Source organism: Prinia subflava, chromosome Z (assembly GCF_021018805.1).
Source record: "Prinia subflava isolate CZ2003 ecotype Zambia chromosome Z, Cam_Psub_1.2, whole genome shotgun sequence".
In the NCBI taxonomy this organism is placed as follows: domain Eukaryota; kingdom Metazoa; phylum Chordata; class Aves; order Passeriformes; family Cisticolidae; genus Prinia; species Prinia subflava.
Genome location: NC_086283.1, coordinates 29,080,584 through 29,099,928, shown reverse-complemented (window position 1 = coordinate 29,099,928; position 19,345 = coordinate 29,080,584). Strand labels below are relative to the sequence as shown.

The window sequence follows — 19,345 nt, the reverse complement described above, 5'->3', positions numbered from 1 at the left end:
GGAATACTGAAAAAAAAAAGAAAAAAAAAAGAGTGAAACAAGTCAGAATGCAAGCACTTACTAAGCCCTGTAATGATCGAGCCACTTCCAGTGGGACTGTGACCACCTGCTCCTACACCTGTTCCGGCCACAGCGGGGGAGAATCCATTGCTTCCTGGGATGGGGATGAACCCTGCTCCTCTTGGTCCAAAGCCATATCCATTGCTCTCAGGAAGGAACCCATTCCCTCCTGCTCCACTGCGCCGGGAGCCGCCTCGGGCAGGGGCACTGTCCACACACAGCCTGCGGTGGTCATCTGTCAGACAGGAGGGACAGAGAATCACAGACCAGGTTAGCCTCTCACAGGCAGCTCAAAAGGAAGTAGAGCTTCCCTGTGTGCTACAAAAACCAGGATGGCAACTCCTCACTTCCCTGATGTGTGCTCCCCCTGCCACTCCGAACCTCCCTTGGTGGTGGCAGGTGTTGCTTGAGGAAGGACACTAGAAATATTAGAAAGGAATGCTGTAATTTAAGAGGTTTTGTTCCAACTATTTGTTGAAACCATCTTGTTGATGAGTTGACAGCAGCACTGTAACTCCCTGATATCTTGGAGGTGTTGATAAAGAAAATACCTTTCACTAGGGATGGGCATCTGCTCTCTGAGCAGAACTGAAAGAAGAACTTAAAAACTGGCACATTCTAGTTCAAGGTAACTGAGAATGCAATGGAACAAGAGAGCAGCTATTCCTTTAAATCAAAATTAACTATGGACCCTAAGAGTTGTTTCCTCTTTGAGCTTGACCAAAAATCTTCTCTGTTTCCCAAAAACTATTTCCAAAGTCAACAAAAGGACACTAAAGAAACAAGTGCCAAACAACGATGGACCAAAAAGAAAAATGGTTAGCAGATGCTAACATCCATATTAAAAACATGGAAATGAATAATAACGCAATCCATGAACTTCTTTTTTTCTGTTTAGCCTACATTTTAAAGCAGTTTAAAACACCCCCATGACCTCCATCCAAGGCAGAATGAACAGCAACAAGGAGAAAATAAAACCAGCCAAAGCAACAGAGCACTCACCAGATCCTCTGACAGGACACACCTCTGGGGCAGAGGCACTGGCCCAGCACTGGCCAGACTCACAGCAGCACTGTTGTCTGGTGAACCTCCCGGGCAGCTCCTGTGCACAGAGGCCACTCGCAGCGCTGGAGAAACAGCTGCCTGCTCTCTGATCTGGCAGTCAAGTTAAAAACAAAAAATAAAAATAGTGACATTGATGCCGTTTTGGTTTTACCCTTCTTTCTTCCATATATTCTCTGCATCCTTTACACATATACTTGTAGCTTTGTAGTGCCATATTGTAGCTTAATTTCAACATTTTTTGAGGCAGAAAGGCAAAATAAATTGCAGGATCCCTGTGCTATCGTGGCTCTCCTTAGAAGCCAAGGCTGAAATCAGCTTTCCAAGACAGACATTTGTAAAGACAGCCTGGATCTCATTCTAAGGGAGGAGAATCTAGAAGGTATGAGGGAATTACTTCACTAGGCAGGTTCCTAATTGGAGTGTTCTTGTCAGATATGCTAATTTTCAGAATCTATAAAATTTGTACACGTGTTACACAGCGGGTGCATCTTTGGCCTTTTCCACCTTATGAATTTGTATACTTGAGGATTCTCATATAAAGACACCCTTTTTATCACACTTATTGTGTCTGACTCATATTTTTAGGGCCAGAGAAAAAGGCATCAACATGAGCTCTCAAAGCTACCTTCCCTTGTTCACCTGAGGTAAGGAAGAAAATGCTTTAAATGCTTTACTGTATTAAAAAAACCAAAAACTAAGCCAACCAACCAACCAGCACTCCCCCCAATATCCCAGCTGCACCCAGTAATTATCTGACCCATGTGTTCTACATTGGATTTGCTGCAGGATCACACAGGTGCAGTGGTATTAGCCTTGCATTAATCCACCATGCAATCCTAAAGTCTGCTCCATCCAACGGGAAATATGGATGATATGAAAAACACAAAGCAATACAAACAAAAACTATATATATTTATATATATATATAAACCCTATTATGGCAAAACCTGAGATATTTCACATAGCAACAGCGGTATCAGTAAACTCATTTAATGATTTTTTTCCTTGGTTTAGATGTATATAACTGAAAAAATGCTATTCAGTCTGCTCTGCTCAGCAGACCAAAAGTACAACACTATTTTTTAGTGATGCCATGTGAAAACTACTCTCCTTCAAGGACAGATGATAATTTATTGTCACAGTCCTGAATGCTGGCTACAAGTGAAGCTCAAATAATTTGAGAAGACATGGTGCTAATTACAGAAACTGAGCAGATCCTGATACTTGGTTGGAAAGCAAATATTTGTCTTGAATTAGGAAGAATAAAATACTTTGTTTAAAGATTTACATTCTTCACTTTTCTCCTAAGTAAACGAGAAATTATGCTTCTAGAGTATATGAATTATACTCTAATATGACAGAACACAAGAACTTTCAAACACATCTTCTTTGTAACATAAGGACCTGCTCTTTGCAGACTAAGGCATGTGATTTTTCTGCAGCTGGTTTTGGGAGCTGACTTAAAAAACCAAATTGTAAAACAAGTCAAAATCCACAGAAATTTTTTTCCTATCGGAAATCATAGGTTTTCAGTATTCCTGAGCCTAGCTACAATGTATTGGAAGTTGGCACCCCTCAGACGAACCTGAATAACAGAAGGTGACTACATTGTTTAAAAAATTATTAATCGGAAATTCACTTGTAGGTCTTGTGCTGCTACTTGTTTACATCATTTATCTGCAAGTCAGAAACCCCTTCAGAATTTCTATCCCTTCCCCAATGTGAGAACAAAGAGCTTTTAGATACCTGAAACAAGAAAAACCACATGAGATCTAGAAAATGCATTACTGTTAGCAATTGTTAAGGTTTTTTACAGCTGGTAGGCAGTATTTATAGTTAACTGATCAGAATGGTTTAAATCACATACTTGACACAGGCACCTATAGATAAGACATCAACACATGCAGAAATAAGGAAAACTTGTTTCTAAAATGTAGGGATAGCTATTAAGTAACTGTCCTGTAAAAGGTATAACCTATTGAAATCCAACCCTTGGTCTGCTTCATTATCTGTTTCTGACAAACTACTTACTGGTACATCAGCATTAGCTATTTAGTGCTTTTTGAGTTTATTTTTGTGCTTTATGTTGACCACTAAATGCTAAATTAACCTGTGTTAGATGGGACTTGAAGCACCAAGTAGGGATAAATATTTGCTTCTTTAAAACCAAAGTAGGCTTAAGTTTGGGGCTCATCAGATGCAGATTCATAAAACAAATATAATTAACAATTTTTATTTTAGCCTGGACAACAGAGTGAGGCCCTCGGGCAGGGGGCAAGTGCCAGATGGCTGGAGCACCTACCAGGAGTGCAGGATCCATCCACAGATGTGACAAAACCCCGTGGGCAAACGCAAAAGTAACTCCCCACAGTGTTGGAGCAAACACCAACTTCACAAATCCTTGGATTAGCACTGCATTCATCAATATCTACCCAAAAACGAAAGGACATGGGATAATTAGCAGAGCATTTGCACATACTGCATTAAAAAGAGGAAAAGAGAGCTTTTCTGAAGTGAAGTTGCTATTCAACTCTGAATACAATATTGCTGGTGCTTGATTACTGAAAATAGTTTTGTTTGCCACCTGTTGGAAGTTTTCCTTATACATGCACTGGGTATTTAACACTTGAAGTCACAGGGTACATGAGAGCAGGATGAGATTTCCTCCTCCTGAATGACTGAGTGCCACCTCTGGGAAGCACAGAATAGCTACAATAGAATGCCAAATACACATCCTGCTTTCAGGCTGGAGGAAGAAGGATGGCACAGCAGCCAGCCAGGACATCTCTGGGCTTCCTGTGACCACGCAAATATTGCTCATGGGATCTGACTGCTTTCTGGCCCCCTAACATTCCAGCTGTAAAAAAAAAAAAAATTGGCCAAGCCCTTCAAAGTCAAATGAACATTTTGATCTGTTGAAATATTTCTGCTGACTGAAAGCTGTGGCCCCCCTTACCACCGAGCCAATTTTGTTTGTTGTTATAAATGCCAATACAATATTCCAATTAAAATAATAATTTGGTTTATTAATAAAGATCAAATCACAGAATTTCAAAAACCCACCAACAGCGGAGATATTTGACATAGTTTTCCCGGGAAAATGCCAAGGGTGAACCGTGAGATACAGGGTCTGGCAGCCTGCTATCTCACCCAACGGTTCACAAATTTGCCCGGTTTGGGGCTTGGTTTTTATACATTTTATTCTGCCCTCGGCAATATTTCCCCTTATTTCCCATTGTTTCCCCGACTAGCTATACATATTCAGGAGTTTCCCCGACCAAGCAGAAAAGAGTTCTTTTCTCAGTTCATATGTTAATGTCCAATTTCTATAGATCCTTATGGGTGATGAATGATCGAGATATGGATGATGTTGCTTGAGGATCTGTGAAGGTGGCAACCAAGGTTTGAGTTGCTGATGCCACCTTATCTTGATAGGTCTCCTCCCGGTACTTGAGAAGGCTGCAGGCTCTCCAGGAAAAGTCTTTTGTTCCTTTCTGAATGGAGGTGCCTGCTTTTCAGGGTTGTTAGTTTCACCATCTGCTGCAAGGTCTCCTAAAACATAGACTTTTACCTGATATAAATTTATACAGTTTCATAATTTTCCAATTTACCATAAGAACATGAATTAATCATTACACATTTTTCACATTTGTAAATAGGTATGAACATAGTGAGACGTCACCAGGCTGATAAATGAGCTGCTGTGTGTAACAAGGCACTGCCAAATTCCAAACCAGTGGTCCCAACAGTGCAAAGCCCATCACAGCAGTGAGTTTATAGCTGGCAAGTGAAAGGCAGATGAAGTAAGTTTTTTACCACCTCTGCAGGGCTGCAGGACACAGCCCATCCTTCTCGGCTGGCTACATGCACAGGAGCTTAACACTGTCTAAGGCTCTTGTCCAAGTATGACAGGAAGCTGGGAAGGTAAAAAAGCACCTTCCTGAAATCCAGACAGTGATCAGAGTGGCAGGAAGACTCCAGAGTCTCCTGCATGTGGACAGAAAAAACAATTAACATGGAGAATCCTGATGGAAGAATAATTTATTTAACTTACTGGATCAGTAACAAGTAATTGGCTTTTTTGTTTCACTGGTTTTTGGGCCAAATCTTTCTCTCCTTCCCCCTCCCTTGTTCTTGCATGTGCAATTATTTCAAAATATCTCTGTTACTTCTGACTGGAAATTCTGAGACTTCATCTCAGGAAGGGTTATTTTTAGTGAAGCTGATTGAAAAAGTTACTTATTTTCTTCCCTTCAGCCTCTCCAAAATACATGAATTAATGGTCTCAGGGAACATGCTCCAAAGATAAGTAAGAGGAGATGCAGTGTTATGGGTGAAAAAATCTGGTCGCGTGAATGGTTCCAGTGCTGCACACAGGATGGGACAGCCAGTCTCAACAGGAGGAACAATTTAAATGTGTAACAAAAATTTTGCTAATTTATTACGCAGTGAGTTTCAGCCAAAAAGATCCAGCCTGGCTACATGCAGTTTAGAATTCATGGCTTTTACTGCTTCTACCCTGGGAAAGCAGGGTTTTTAAAGTAACTGAGTTACAAGTATCAGAAACAGGGCTCTCAGCTGCCAAATTCTGGGAAAGGGTTCCTTGAAAATAGTTTTAATCTAGAAAATTGTATTAGAAAGTAGGACTACCTGTAGGACCAAGCCTGAATGACATCCAGTCTGATCAAATTACACATTGAAGTGGGGAAATCTGAAACAGAGCTTTTTCTTTTAAGGGATTCTTTCAGTTTTGGTGTTACTTTTTTTTTTTTTTTTTAAGGCCTTTTTATGTTTCTTATCATCTTAACCTTTTGATATCAATGGTACATAGTAACGTATCTTTTTGGAAAAGCAACAGAGGCATCCCACCTCTTAGAATACCTTTAATTGTAAACCGTGTCTTAACTAACTACATCTATTTAATGAGAATGATGTATTTGCTGTTTGAGAAGAATAAGTAAAACACATTTAATAGATCCCTGGAACACAGTGAGAAATTCTCCAAACCTTCTGTAAAGCAGCAAGCATAATTGAAAGTTTCTCTCTCTTTTCAATTTCTCTTCATTTAATTAATCTTTGAATAACCTAAAGAAGTAAGTTCCATTAACTCTAGGAGATAATAACATCCTAAAAATGAATAGCATTTAATTCCTAAAAAGACAGTGAAAACTCAATATATTTTAGACCAAAACTTTTAGGGGGGGAAAAAAAAAAGTAGGGTTTGGGGTTTTCTCTTGTTTAGCTAAGACACCCCTTTGGTGCACAGGATATCTTGAATGCGGTACAATTCTTGTAATGGCCTTTCCCAGTATTTTTTCAACTCTTATGGTACAAAAAGCACAACATGGACAGTCCTACTTATTCCAACAAGTGCTGTTGTTTTCAGGAAGAACAACAGGAGAAAAAATCCCTATCCACAAAACATGTCTGGATGCTCAGGGGCAGAGGGTATACAGGGGATCTCAAATCTCTCCTTCTTAAACAGGAGAATTGCTGTTATAGCAAAGGATCTGAATAATTATTGCAAGATTTCAGCCTCTGAACACTGGAGCCTTGACTATTACTGCCTCTAACTTGGATTTTGTCATTTGTAGCCAGTGAGTAACATTTGCTTTTCCACACCTGAAAGAAGGAAAGGAGTGACCAGAATACTCCATACTACATCATTTCTACACCATGTTTGTAACAAAAACACTTCATTAAAATAATACCGTTTCTATTAAATAACTTCTTTGTACACAGGTGCTGTTAACTCATAGGACTTGAGTTCCTTATATCCTTCCCAATGGCCCAATCCACACCCACAAACACACATACATATGTTAGGAACGAAAGAAAAGAAAAAAAAAAAAAAAAAAAACCAAAAACGAAAAACAAAAAACAAAAAACAAAAAAAAAAAAAAAAAAAAAAAAAAAAAAAAAAAAAAAAAAAAACAAACAACAACCACCCCACAACTGACCCTCTCCTGGCTAGAGTAACACCCCCCCACACCCCAGACAATCTGAGTAGGGAGAGCTGCCCTGAAGGAAAGTTGCCTGGCAACTTTTCCCTACCTAATTGAAATGTGAAAAGAAGCTGCCCACACCTAGATAGCCCTATTGTCCTTTGTAACGACCTCATTTAGCAAGAGTAACTTCGGCTATGACCAGGACAAATGCATATGCATTTGGATATGCAGATAGGGCAGGGCCGCCCCCGTGGATCCTGGGAGGTTTTTTTGGGGGATACTGCACCCCGGGACAGGAAGCTGGATTCGTCAGAAGAGAATGGGATAGTGCCCTGGCTGAGCGGGGAGTGGATGCACCTCCTGACCTGGTTTGAAGATTGGCCATGACCTGTGAGGAGCCTGAATGGAATGGGAACTGGCCAGCTGAGCTGACTGATGCAGAGAATGGGAAACTCTTGAAACTTTTCCCTGAGGGCAAAGAGCTGACTGCCAGTACTCTGCCTTCTGATGGTTGACCAGAGAGAACTGCCAGCTGTTTCTATGGGAACAAGGACTCAGCATCCACTGGGACAGCACCTGCTCCTTCAGATGGCTACAGTAGTGTGGAAAACTCCGATCGGACTTTGCAATCCTGCTGATGATTTTAATAATGAGCTGATCACTTTAATAAAGAGCTGTATATTAATAAAGGCATATGCCCTGTTCTTTTCACATAGATACATAGATACATACATACATACATATATATATATATTTTTTTAAATTATGTAACTTCACTCAAATTACCAGTAGTACTAACTGAAAGTACAAATATTTAAAGGACTAGCTATAGCCTTTTCCTATAAATTTTACTCTAAGAGATTATGAACACTTAATTAAGCATACAAGTAAAAAAGCCAGACTAGAACCATGGCTTTCATTCCCTACTCGATCATTAGAGTAATGTAAGCATGGTATTATCCTGGTATAATTTTGGCATTATCACCTTGGCTGTCCAGTTACACAATGTCTTTCTTCCCCAGAAAAGATGGTACAAACTGCAAGGAGAGGGCTGTTATTTGCCTAATTCCCTGTAGGGAATTTCTCACTAGGGAAGCTGTGAACAGGGACTAGTTAATATTTAATTTTTGCCACAGACATAGAGGTGGGAGCTTTAAAGACAAAAACCCAGAACATTCAACCTGTTCTGCAGCAGGCTGCCAACAACAGGAAATGAAGACCTGTTATTAGTGAACCATGAAATAACAGCAAAATCAGACAGCACATGATGTTTCACTTCTATTATGCATGGTCCCATAAGCACCACAGCTTTTTAAGAAGACCTGTGTTAAAAATACATTCACCTTTTCCTGTGGATACTATCAAGGAGAACTGCAGAATAACGTTTCCAACAATTAGAGTTTTATTCAACAATTAGAGCTTTAGATAGTTAGAATGTAGTGAATGCTGTAAGTACTGTTTTCAGAAGAAAGGAAACATGCCTCTGAGTAACTTCTTTTGGCATAAAAAGAACCAAGAACAAGAGAATCATAAAGATTCAGAGCACTTCTAACAAAAAAAGGCCAGTAACTATGGAGAGATTAGAAGAGATTATAGGCACAAATACACAGACCGCCTCTGAGAAACAGCCAGTAAGAGGTTAAGGGCCTGTGGGTAAAAATCAAGAATTAGGCCAATAAAGAAAATCTTGTAGTTGGGATCTACTAGAGCTATCTCCAGGAAGGTCTAGAAGAACTAATTTGTGTAGAAAGCCATTGCAAGGACTTTCTTTCCCTCTCTCTTCTCCTTCTCTCTTTCCTTTTTTCTTCTTTTTCTGCCTTCCTCCCTTCCTCCCTCTCTCTCTCTTTACTTTCACTCTACCCTTTATTTCAAATCCAACCCTCATGTGCTGATACCAGGAAGTCAGGGACAAACATTCCAATTTCCATGTCAAATGTGTAATTTCCTAACACCACTTCTAAGTTTTCATGGACCTTCTGACTTTTGTTGTTCCTTTTCAACCACAAGCATCTACACACCTGCCTGTTCCCTCCCCTTTCAGGTGTTGAGTAGAAATTAAAATCAGTAAACACAAAAAAACCAAACCACAGACAAAAAAAAAAGAATGTGGAGGCAGGACCAGAGAAAAATACCTTTGGAATTTTAAAAATACTTTACTTAGATATTACTTGCAACAACACCAGAAGCAATATTTTCTCTGCAAAGACATGATTTTTAAACTGACTATATTAATTAACTTTTTTGTTAACATTGTACTGTAGGCAAATCTCAGGAAATCCTGAGCGGATGTCCAAAACTGGCTACAAACAATGTATTTGTTTGTAACTGAATACTGAAGGTAATATAATTTGGTACCACAATTAAATTGGCAGCAAATAACAAGTCAAATCCTTTAATAACAAACTCCTCTTATCAGCACAGCCTAAATGTGAAAGCACTCACTGGCTGAGATGAAGTCTGAGTTCTGATCTCTTTCAAAAGCATGAAAAATTCACTGAGATCAGTGAAGTCTTCAGCGAACTCACAAAAACTCAGCAATCTTCTTTCATATTATTTTAAATTATAAGCAATTATTGCTCCTAGTTGCATCAACATTTACTAAGTAAATGTAGTCTATGTTTATTAAACTATATTTGTTAAAGATGGTTTACTTAATTAGTCATCTAAAAGAGAAAGGCATTTCCTTGGTATTTTTCACTTACCTAGACTCATCAAAACTGCCACACGTGCCATCATTCTCTAATCACTAGGCCAAAAATATTTACCTGAACTAGAACAGATCTTTTAGAAAACAAAGAAAATCCTAGTAACTCAGCAGCAGTTATATGTTACTCACACATACTGAGTTTTTATCAGTAGTTCTGAATTTTCAAAGAGAATAAACACTGGGTTTTTCCCACAAGAGTCAGAAAAAAACATAAATGCAAAATTGGAACAGCTAAATAGAGAAGATGGGATGCTGCAAGGTAGAAACAAAAAGCACAGGTCAGTGATGTTATGCCCGTCAAGATCAGACACTACAATTATTCAACTATTTAATAATGTTCACTACCAAAGTGCTCTAATGTTCTGCAAAACCCCTTCCTAGTTATGTTCTCCTACAGCACCACTTACCATCACATTTTTGAGTTGCCTCATTCTGTTTGTGGCCAACAGGACACTTGCATTTGTATGAACCTACTGAATTAATGCAGTTTCCTCCTTGGCAGACTCCAGGGATAGCCTGGCACTCATCAATGTCTGCAAACACAAAAAAAGACCCAAATATGACTAATTGACTTAAGATAAAAAAGTCATTTTCAGTAACATCCTGTTGCATTTTATTAAGTTCCACTTCAAATTGTGTTGGTTTGTTGATGGGGGTTTTTTGTTTGTTTGTTTTTGTCTGTTTGTTTGTTTTGGGTTTTTTTGTTTGGGTTTTTTTGTTTTGTTTTGTTTGTTCCCAGCTCTAATTTGGCTACACATAAACCACACAGTGTTTTGGTACTTTTTATACAAAACTATCCAATAGGACATTTCTCCTGGTCAGCTCCCTTAGTACCCGTGCCATGAAGTTACCAGCCAGGTGTTTTGGGAACCTTCTGGACCTGTTTGTTCCAGCTTTGTGGTGCCCCCAGGTAACATCTGCCAAGAATATGGAACTCTTTTTCAGGTGGGTGATCAAAGCCCTCATAAGACACTGAAATTCCACCTGATTGTGGATTATAGGGCTTCTTCAGTTTTTATTCTTCCTGGTATTTTTGCTATAGATAAACTTACGGTATTTGCCTCGTGCAGTCACCTGCTTTTCCACGAAGCAAATATAATTTCTCATAGTCCAGGAAGAAGCCAAGCAATTCTTTCAGGTTTGGGGCTTTTTTTTTGGTAAACATTGGACTTGGGTTTAAGTATATTTGCATTAAGAAGTTTGTATTTAGCTCCTGAGTCCTTGCTGATTTAGCCATTATACTACCATGTCTAAAATGCAACTGTTAAACTGCACATGGATGAAGGACTTTATCAGAGGCATAGATTTTCTTCATTTTGTCCCATTTTTTTCTTTTTCCTTAAATAACCAGTCCTTGCTGCTTGTTTACTCAAAAATCAAACATTTCATGTCTGAAGTATTTTAAGGAGCGGGGCACTAGACTGGGCGCTCTCCAGAGATTCCTTCCAACTCTAATTATTGTGTGATTCTGTGAACCTCGACGTGACTTAGCAACATCTAGAGAGAAGATGGTTCCAGCAGTTATTGACACACAGCCCACCCAGTAGCTCCCTACCAAGTAAAACATGTGGTGTTTGCCTTCTGACCCTGGGGCCTCAAAACGTATTTATCACACACAGAGTGCCTGTGACTTTTGTCACTTATTAACACTTAAATTAAGTTTCCTGTGTCAGCAGGTCACTTGTTAAAAATCCACTGTGTGTCTGGCGCAGTTTTAGAAGTCAAAGATGTCAAGGAATCGTGAGTTAATGGCAGCAGCAGCAGGCAACGAACAACTCCCAGAAACAGAACAAGTATCACTGGAGGCCTGAAGTGAACTAAATTTTAAGCTCTATCAGTGCCATTAATTTCTTTCAGTTATTTTAAGAAGGCAAATAGATGTTGAGCTTTGCTGAAGCCTGAAGAGCCAATCCCAATGATGCAATGCATCACATTTAGAACATATTTAAGTGTACTTACATCATATTTAAGTGTAAAGAAAGCAAGCATATTCAACTTTAATCCTAGCTTAAAGATATATGCATGCTAGAAGACCGATGCTTTTTTTTTGTCAGTATCACCTTTTGCTGAAAACCCAAGTTTGTTTTAATAAATTATTGGTGTTTTGGGACTGAGAAAAGTCAAGAACAAAAGTATTTTATTAAAAAGGCATATTTTATCAATTGTTCTTTTAGGATATAAGAAAATTTTTTCCTGAAAATACAAGCAAATTGAAATGAAGCAGCCTTTTTTTTTTTTTTTTTTTTTTTTTTTTTTTTTTTTTTTTTTTGGTGTCATTGACAGTAAGGCTAAACTACACAGGAGTTTCAGCATTATTAATTATCCACTTACTCACACTTTTAAACCTCAACTACATTAACACAGGAAACTTTTTACCATAAACAGCAAATTTGATTAATAACCCTGTAGATAAAGTTCTATATACAAAAGTTCAATATGTTACAGATTAAGTAGAATGTTTCCATGTGTTCATAGTCTAATATTTGGTAAGGGAAAGAAGATCTGTGTTTTTGCAGGGTTTTGTCTGCAAAATGCCTGTGGGATTCGCACAGCTAACTTTAAACATGCACGTTCCCTTTCTGATCTCTGGGCTGTTTCTCAAAAAAACTCCGAAAAACCAAAAAGCTAGGAAAACTAAATCCCCTCAGACGTTAGACACAGATTTCGAAGAGTTTTTTATTTATTATGGTAGCAACAACAACTATCCAAATTAAAAAATCTCACTAATTCTGCCTGGAATATGTAGGGGGAGTTTCTTTCTAATTGATCTGCCACATGGGAATTAGAAGGTGAATTGGTCATGAATACGACCAAAAACGCCTGGTCCTTCCTCTGCATCCTAGAAAGCAGAAATACCGCACAGAACAGATAATAATACCATGCTATTTTTTCCTCCTGTTTTAATGATTATTTTCACAACAGCAGGATGTCATCATAGAGATCACAGAAACACTGTCAATATTTTCAGTAACTCAGGCACATTAATACCAAGCACTGGATTACAAAAAGAAACCATCATTCTTCATTGAGAAGTTGAACCTTCATCTGTTTTCTCTCTCTTGTCCAGTTCACATCAGTGCCTTTAACATTTAGACAGTGTATTCCTACTACAGAACAGATTTCTTTGGACGTAACCATGTCAGCAACAGAGGCAGGAAGAACTTTCCTATTTTCAAAATCTGCTCATCTATGACAACTCTTCTCTCCTTAGAGCAAAAAATTAACTGTCTGCAGGGAAAGGGTGTAGGTGGGAAATGGAACTGCTGAGGAATGCAGGGAGGAACTCAGAGAACATCCAACACTGGATTTCTGCCATTATGCTGCTCCTAAGGCCATGTAGCAGTGGCAATAAAGTTCATTCAAGCAGAACACTGAAGTTCCTCCTGTCTGAATTCCTGGAATGAGGGATGTCTGAACAGCCACAGTTCTGTTTAAGACATGATTGAATAGAAACTTCTGGGGAAAAAAAAAAAACAAACCAAAAAAACAAAACCAAAAAAACCACAATCAAACAATTTGAGTTTTGATTGGGTTAGCTTCTCATAGACTTTTTTAAACCTGTTTAAAAAACAGATTTTTAAAGCCTTTTTATGGTAATAATAAAGTTAACAGTACTACTACAACGTTCTGTATGAGAACATTACCCAGAAAACATAATTAACTCTCAAAAGGTGGTAAAGACCTATTTAAGATTGAATAATGCAAATCCTTTGCAAAGTAGGAGCAACTTTCTACTTAGGAGTTACATCTTGTCAAATTCAGATACCTAATACATAATGAAATTATGACTCATTTTCCAACAGCAAGGCTTGCAAGTTCCCCTGATTTTGAGTTGTTCATACCAACCCGCAAACCTGGCTATCTACTTATGTAAGCATTCCCTTCAAAAATGCCAAACACATGAAATATAGACTGAGTGAGCCTGGTCTAACTGATACATGACAAAGGTAGTTTTACTGAATACCAAAGAGTTAGTGTTCTTTCATTAAAGTCTCTGTAAATCTGATGTCAACAGAAAGAAAAGCACTGAAAAGCAGGACAGATCCCTCTGTTTGCTACTGAAACCCTCAGAGAAAATATATGGTTTCTTCTGACCCTTCTATTGAGGATGGCAGAGCACCAGAACAAGCTGCCTAGGGGCATCTGGAGGCATTTAAACCCCACATGGACACACTCCTGTTCACCTGCTCTGGGTGACTCTGCCCTGGCAGGGGGTTAGACTGGATGATGTCCAGAGGCCCCTTCCAATCCCAACCATTCTGAGATTCTGTGATCCTATTTCAACAGACTCTGCACCATAATGTGGAGTTTGGAAAGGCACAAAGTGCCACATCCAGCCCCTTCCAGCATCAAAGCAGGCTGGTAATTCACAACAGAGTAGTGCTACCAATCTGCCCATACCTCTGAGCTCAGGCCAGGAGGAATTACCAGTACTCAGAGCTTAAAAGGAAATGTCTCGACTGCTGGAAGGCATAGATTCTGTGAAATAAAGAAATTCTGTCTCTCTCTTTCCCCTGAAGAAATGCCAAGCATTTTTCACCTATGCCTTGCCATCACCTTGTAACATTGTGTGCTAAGGCAAGTTGACATAAATACAATCTGAAAATCCTATTTAGCAATTATATGTCAAAAATGTAGCAAAAATTATGGCTGTTCAAACTTCCTTTGTTTACCCATCACACAAAGTAGATTATCACATTGTTTCTAGCCTCTCCAGTGGAATTTAGCAACATGGTTGTACGGATAACTTAAAACTATTTGCCACAGGGAATATACTGCCAGAAAAAGAAAACACAATTATTGTGGGCATGGGTGCTAAAGAGCACCACTGATGCCTCACATAATTCAAATGAAGCCCCAGAAGCTATGTCAGGGTCAGCCTGGCAGAGAAGTTTCAATTGTATGTGGCACAGTCATACAGTGGAGCTTGACTTGGAGATTGCAACATGCACCCCTTCTGCAATGCAGTTTCTTTTCCTGACACTGTTATGAAAAGAGTGTCTAAAACATATTAATCACTTCAAGATGAATGGCAAAACATAAACTGCTGCACTCAGGCAGAGGCTGAGCTCTGACACATAAGGAAAACCAACATCAAATATTTTTCTTTAGTATGGATTAATAATCACTTTTTCCAGGCACTTAGGCTTTGCTCTTTAGGTCCAGCAGTAAAAATCTGGAGGCAGCAAAGCACACCTGGATTTCATCACAGAACACAGACCGCACGCAAGGAAAGCAGTGATGTTTCAAGGGAAAGGCTTTCAGGGTGATTGTCAGAGGTGGGAGTTGCCACACTGAGAATTTCAGTCAGAGCTCACCTTGGCAGGCCCCAGTGCGGATATTTGGGATGAAGCCACGGCGGCAGGGCTGGGGCTGGGCAGGGCACATCTCACAGGGGTGGCCCCAGGCCCGGCCCACGGTGGCACAGCACAGAGACTTGGTGCACACAATCCCCGTCAGCTGACCCTGGCACATCTGCTTGTTCACCTGCGTGAAACATGGGCCTGTCCTGTAATCTGGGGAAAAAAGGGGAAGTTTACTGTTATACAAGGCACTGCACAGCTACAGAAAGAATTGGTTTTTTAATCCAGTAGACACCTATATTAAGAAAAGTCCATGGAAATTTAAGCTGTATCACTGCTTACAGAAGCTGCATGACACCTTCCACTGAGGGTAATGATTTTCATGAGGTTAGTGCTCAATTCCTTTCTTTCAAAAAGATACAACTAAATGAAAGGCAGCTGGACACAAAACTGATCTTGAGCATTGACAATGTGTGCCGTAAAATCCACAGTAAGCAAAAGAATTTTACAAACAAACAAGCAAACAAATAAAAGATCAGATTAAGCAAAAAAGGACTGGACACTGATTTTCTTGCTCCTAAGCTACTTTATGGTGATTCATGGGAGGGAGCTACAGACCACAGCAGCCACACATTTTTTCACTCTACACTGATCAAGTTCCACTCCAGAGTGTGTCACAGAATCATCATTCCTCCTGGAATGCCTGTTGCAAAATAGTGCTACCTACAGAGGACTAATTGGCAAACCATCACTTATCTTCAGAAGGAAACCATGAGACAATACAACCAGTCCAAGCCCCATGTAATACATTGAATAAAGCATAGACACAACACAAAAATATATTTCTGGTAGAATTCCTGTGAATAATTAGTTCATTAACACTGAACCTGTATAAAGAGAATTTTTCTTATGTTATGAGTCAACACAAACTGGGATCAACAATTAACTGAAATTCTCTAGGAATAAATAAGAAATAGCTTGTTGCTCTAAGCCAGATTCACATCCTTATGGACTCTCTTAAAAAGAGTGAGGGATGAAAAGAAGAAGAAGATGCAAAGCTTTTACTCAGACTTAATCACAAGAAAGAAGGCAGAAGAGTTGGGTTATGGCTGCTCCTCTGGCTGTTCATAACTCTTCTTCTTCCCCTACCAAAAGCAGGCTCCAATACCAATATGTGGATAACATGCTTCCACACACTTTCGTTAGGGTGCACCTGGTATCACAACCAGCTGCAAATGGGACAACTCTTGTTTTCTGTAATTTAATACTTTCACCCTAAAAAGGAAGAGCTTTGACATCTTTGGACAACAAAAAAGTGGTCTTCCCTGTGAGACGCTATAGTAAGCTTCCTGAGGTCTTAAAATGAAAGTTCAAACAGAAATAAATGTTCCGTTCCACCTCTTTGGTAAGGCACTCTCAGGTATCACTCCAGAAAAGATTTAAGCAGTTATTTATACACATTGGTAGTCAATTTCAGATGGATTTTTCACTTTAAATAAAGTCAACCAAGTACACAAGTACAGAAATGCCTGATGATAAAAGAAGATTAAAAGATCTTAAATATTCAGTAAGGGCTGTGAACTTTAATACTTCTTGATTATCGATACAAAATAGTCTTCAAAGTTACACTCTGAGATTCCCCTGTGACCATCAAACCACAAAAATGGCACTTCTAGTAAAATAAATACATTATAAAAAGAAAATCCTGTCCTTGCTCCAGAAACTGAGCTAGAGCTCAGTTCTCCATGTGCGAATGCCCTTTATAGTGAAATCAAATAATGACTTCCTACATATCTTCAAATTCCCAGAACTTGTATTCAGCATGTCTGACAATCATGACATCCCAGCTCACTTAGCAATTCCTATTCAGGAAATAAGTAGTTCTCCTGGACAGTACTGTATTTTTATAGCAGGAATCCTCCGAGACGCAATTTTCTGTAGGACCAATCTTTGGCTATCATGAAGGAATCACAGTAGGAGCAGAAATTCAAACCATGTATTTCTCTGTTTAATGGCTGGTGAAACACAGGAATATCCTGGCCAAAGATATTCCGCGTTAAGAAGCTTGGAATTCAATCAGACAAAATTAAACTTGAAACACAAACTAGAGTTGTGAATTGGATCTGAGTTCCACTACCTTCCCATAAGACACAAAATAATAGTGTGTAAACTCTGTCAAAACTAGCAATTAGAAGTGCAGTTTAGAAAGTGTGTTCAACAGAAAGATTAGAGAATACAACCAGACATCAAAGCATGTTTGTTCAAGAGAATATGAATGGGTCAGGTACAAGGAGTGATACCAATACACCTATTGCTTCTTATATCCAACTATATAGAAATACCTGCTCTGAAAACCACCTATGCATAGGTGCTTACCCATGCCTTAATAAATAGAAAATGCATTAATCTAATTTTCAGATTCTGTAACCAAGCAACATTTTCAGCATAAGCCTGCAGCACAGTATCTATTCAGAAATATGATTTATAATATTATTTGTATTTTAAAATATTACTGTAATTTAAAATATTATTCATAAAAACTGCACCTATTCTAAAAATCTTTACTTGTTCAGTTTATCCGCTATAAAGCCCAAAGGTAAAGAGACTGATTAGTGTCTGCTCTTCTATACTACAAGGAAAATATAAGATTTTAAAATACAAAGTGAAGGCAAGCATGTTTGGGTTAATGGTGAAGTTCAGTTGTTTACACCAAGATCTGTAGCCACACAGTATTTTTACATGTGGCAAGCAAATGCAATAAAAATAGATGCTATATTGAAGATACTTTGTAGTTTCAAGTGAAACTGTGGATTTGTTTCACACAGCCAGTCAGATTATATTATTATAATGGTTGATCAGACCTTAAAAACTCCCACTTATGAATCAGTCCATATGGGTTTTCCATATGGGTTTGTTTGTCTTATTCTTAGGTGTTTCTTCATTTGTTCCTCTGCCAGTACTGCTGATGGAATAATTTTGCCAGAAAAAACATATGCTGAACATAAGTTATAAAACATTTGTTACTCTAGAAAGGGTAACTGCTTTGGTGGAAGAAAGTGATCTTCAGCACATGTTATACAGTTTTGATTTTTAACTTCAGAAAATTACATTCAATATGCACAGTGACCTGAAGAATGACTACCTTTATTAACAATTCGTTAATATACTTAAATTTAATGAGCAGTACTTTTTTCTTAATATTAAGAAAAGAAACAAACCATGGACTTCAACGTTTAACTATGCTGCAACATTTCTATTCTGTCATAAAAGTACATCTTTTGTATTCTCAAATGGGACTATACAACTACTATGGTTCTTGGGATTTTTTTCCATTAATTCCTTTTCAAATTTCTAATTCTACCTGTAATTAAAGAAGCCTAGTTCCCAGGAGCCTAAGACAAGGAGTAACAATGTTGAGATTTCGAGTCGTGGTTCAGTATCCACGTATTTTGGTTTTCTTCCTGTTCCTCTGGCCAAACAAATGATTCAGATGAAGGCGTAAAAACCTGCTGTAAACAGATATGCAATACTCTGTCTGCCACATGACCTTTGTGTCTAACACCCACCAGCTAAAAACCTGAAACATAATGTTTAACATCCCAAACACCACCTACTGTCACACTCAGGACAAAACATTAAAGTATTTTGGTACACATGTAAGAATCCAGTTTCTAACTGAGTTTTGTCACAACTCCTGCCCTTAAAAATTTCACCTGTTCCCAGGTAACATAAAAAAATGAGGCATGAAGAAAGTAGAAAGGTGAGAATAACTACATGTGAGAATGTCCATTGCAAGCTATCTGGAAGATTATTAAAATTTGAATTTCCCTTTGCAGGAAAGCAAGACTGGAATTTTAAATGAAAGCTCCCAATATCAAAATAGTGTTCCTGTGAGAAATCCAAGAGGGGTATAGTGACAGTCTCCTGTACCCAGCCTGCAGAAGGGAAAAGCACATTGTCACAAATAGTGTAATTCATGTTTGTGAGCACTAGGAAGATTTAACAGGAAGGAACAGTGAAGTATCTTCCATGGTTTTTATTTAAAAAAACCCAAAACACAGAACGATAACTAAATAAGGAAACAATGCATCTGGAAACAAGCATTTTTAACTAGGAGGTACTTGGAAGATTGATACTTCTATTACTAAAAACAAAATACTGAAAATATTAGGCATGTTCATCAGTATGAATCACACCAGGAGTGAGTAAAGGAAGGTGTCTAAGACAGGCCTTCACAGCCCCTGTCAATCAAAGAACAAGAC

At 38.6% G+C, this 19,345-nt stretch overlaps 1 protein-coding gene across 1 annotated transcript in view; it reads right to left on the bottom strand.

Moving 5' to 3' along the window:
• FBN2 (fibrillin 2) overlaps nt 1-19,345 on the bottom strand; it is a 129,589-nt gene that overhangs the window by 91,015 nt on the left and 19,229 nt on the right. The window contains exons 6-10 of the mRNA XM_063422860.1: nt 15,099-15,296; nt 10,188-10,313; nt 3,428-3,553; nt 1,063-1,215; nt 62-295 (exon numbers count right to left, since the gene is read on the bottom strand). Coding sequence (XP_063278930.1) covers nt 62-295; nt 1,063-1,215; nt 3,428-3,553; nt 10,188-10,313; nt 15,099-15,296 — 837 coding nt within the window. The remainder of the gene's footprint in view (nt 1-61; nt 296-1,062; nt 1,216-3,427; nt 3,554-10,187; nt 10,314-15,098; nt 15,297-19,345) is intronic.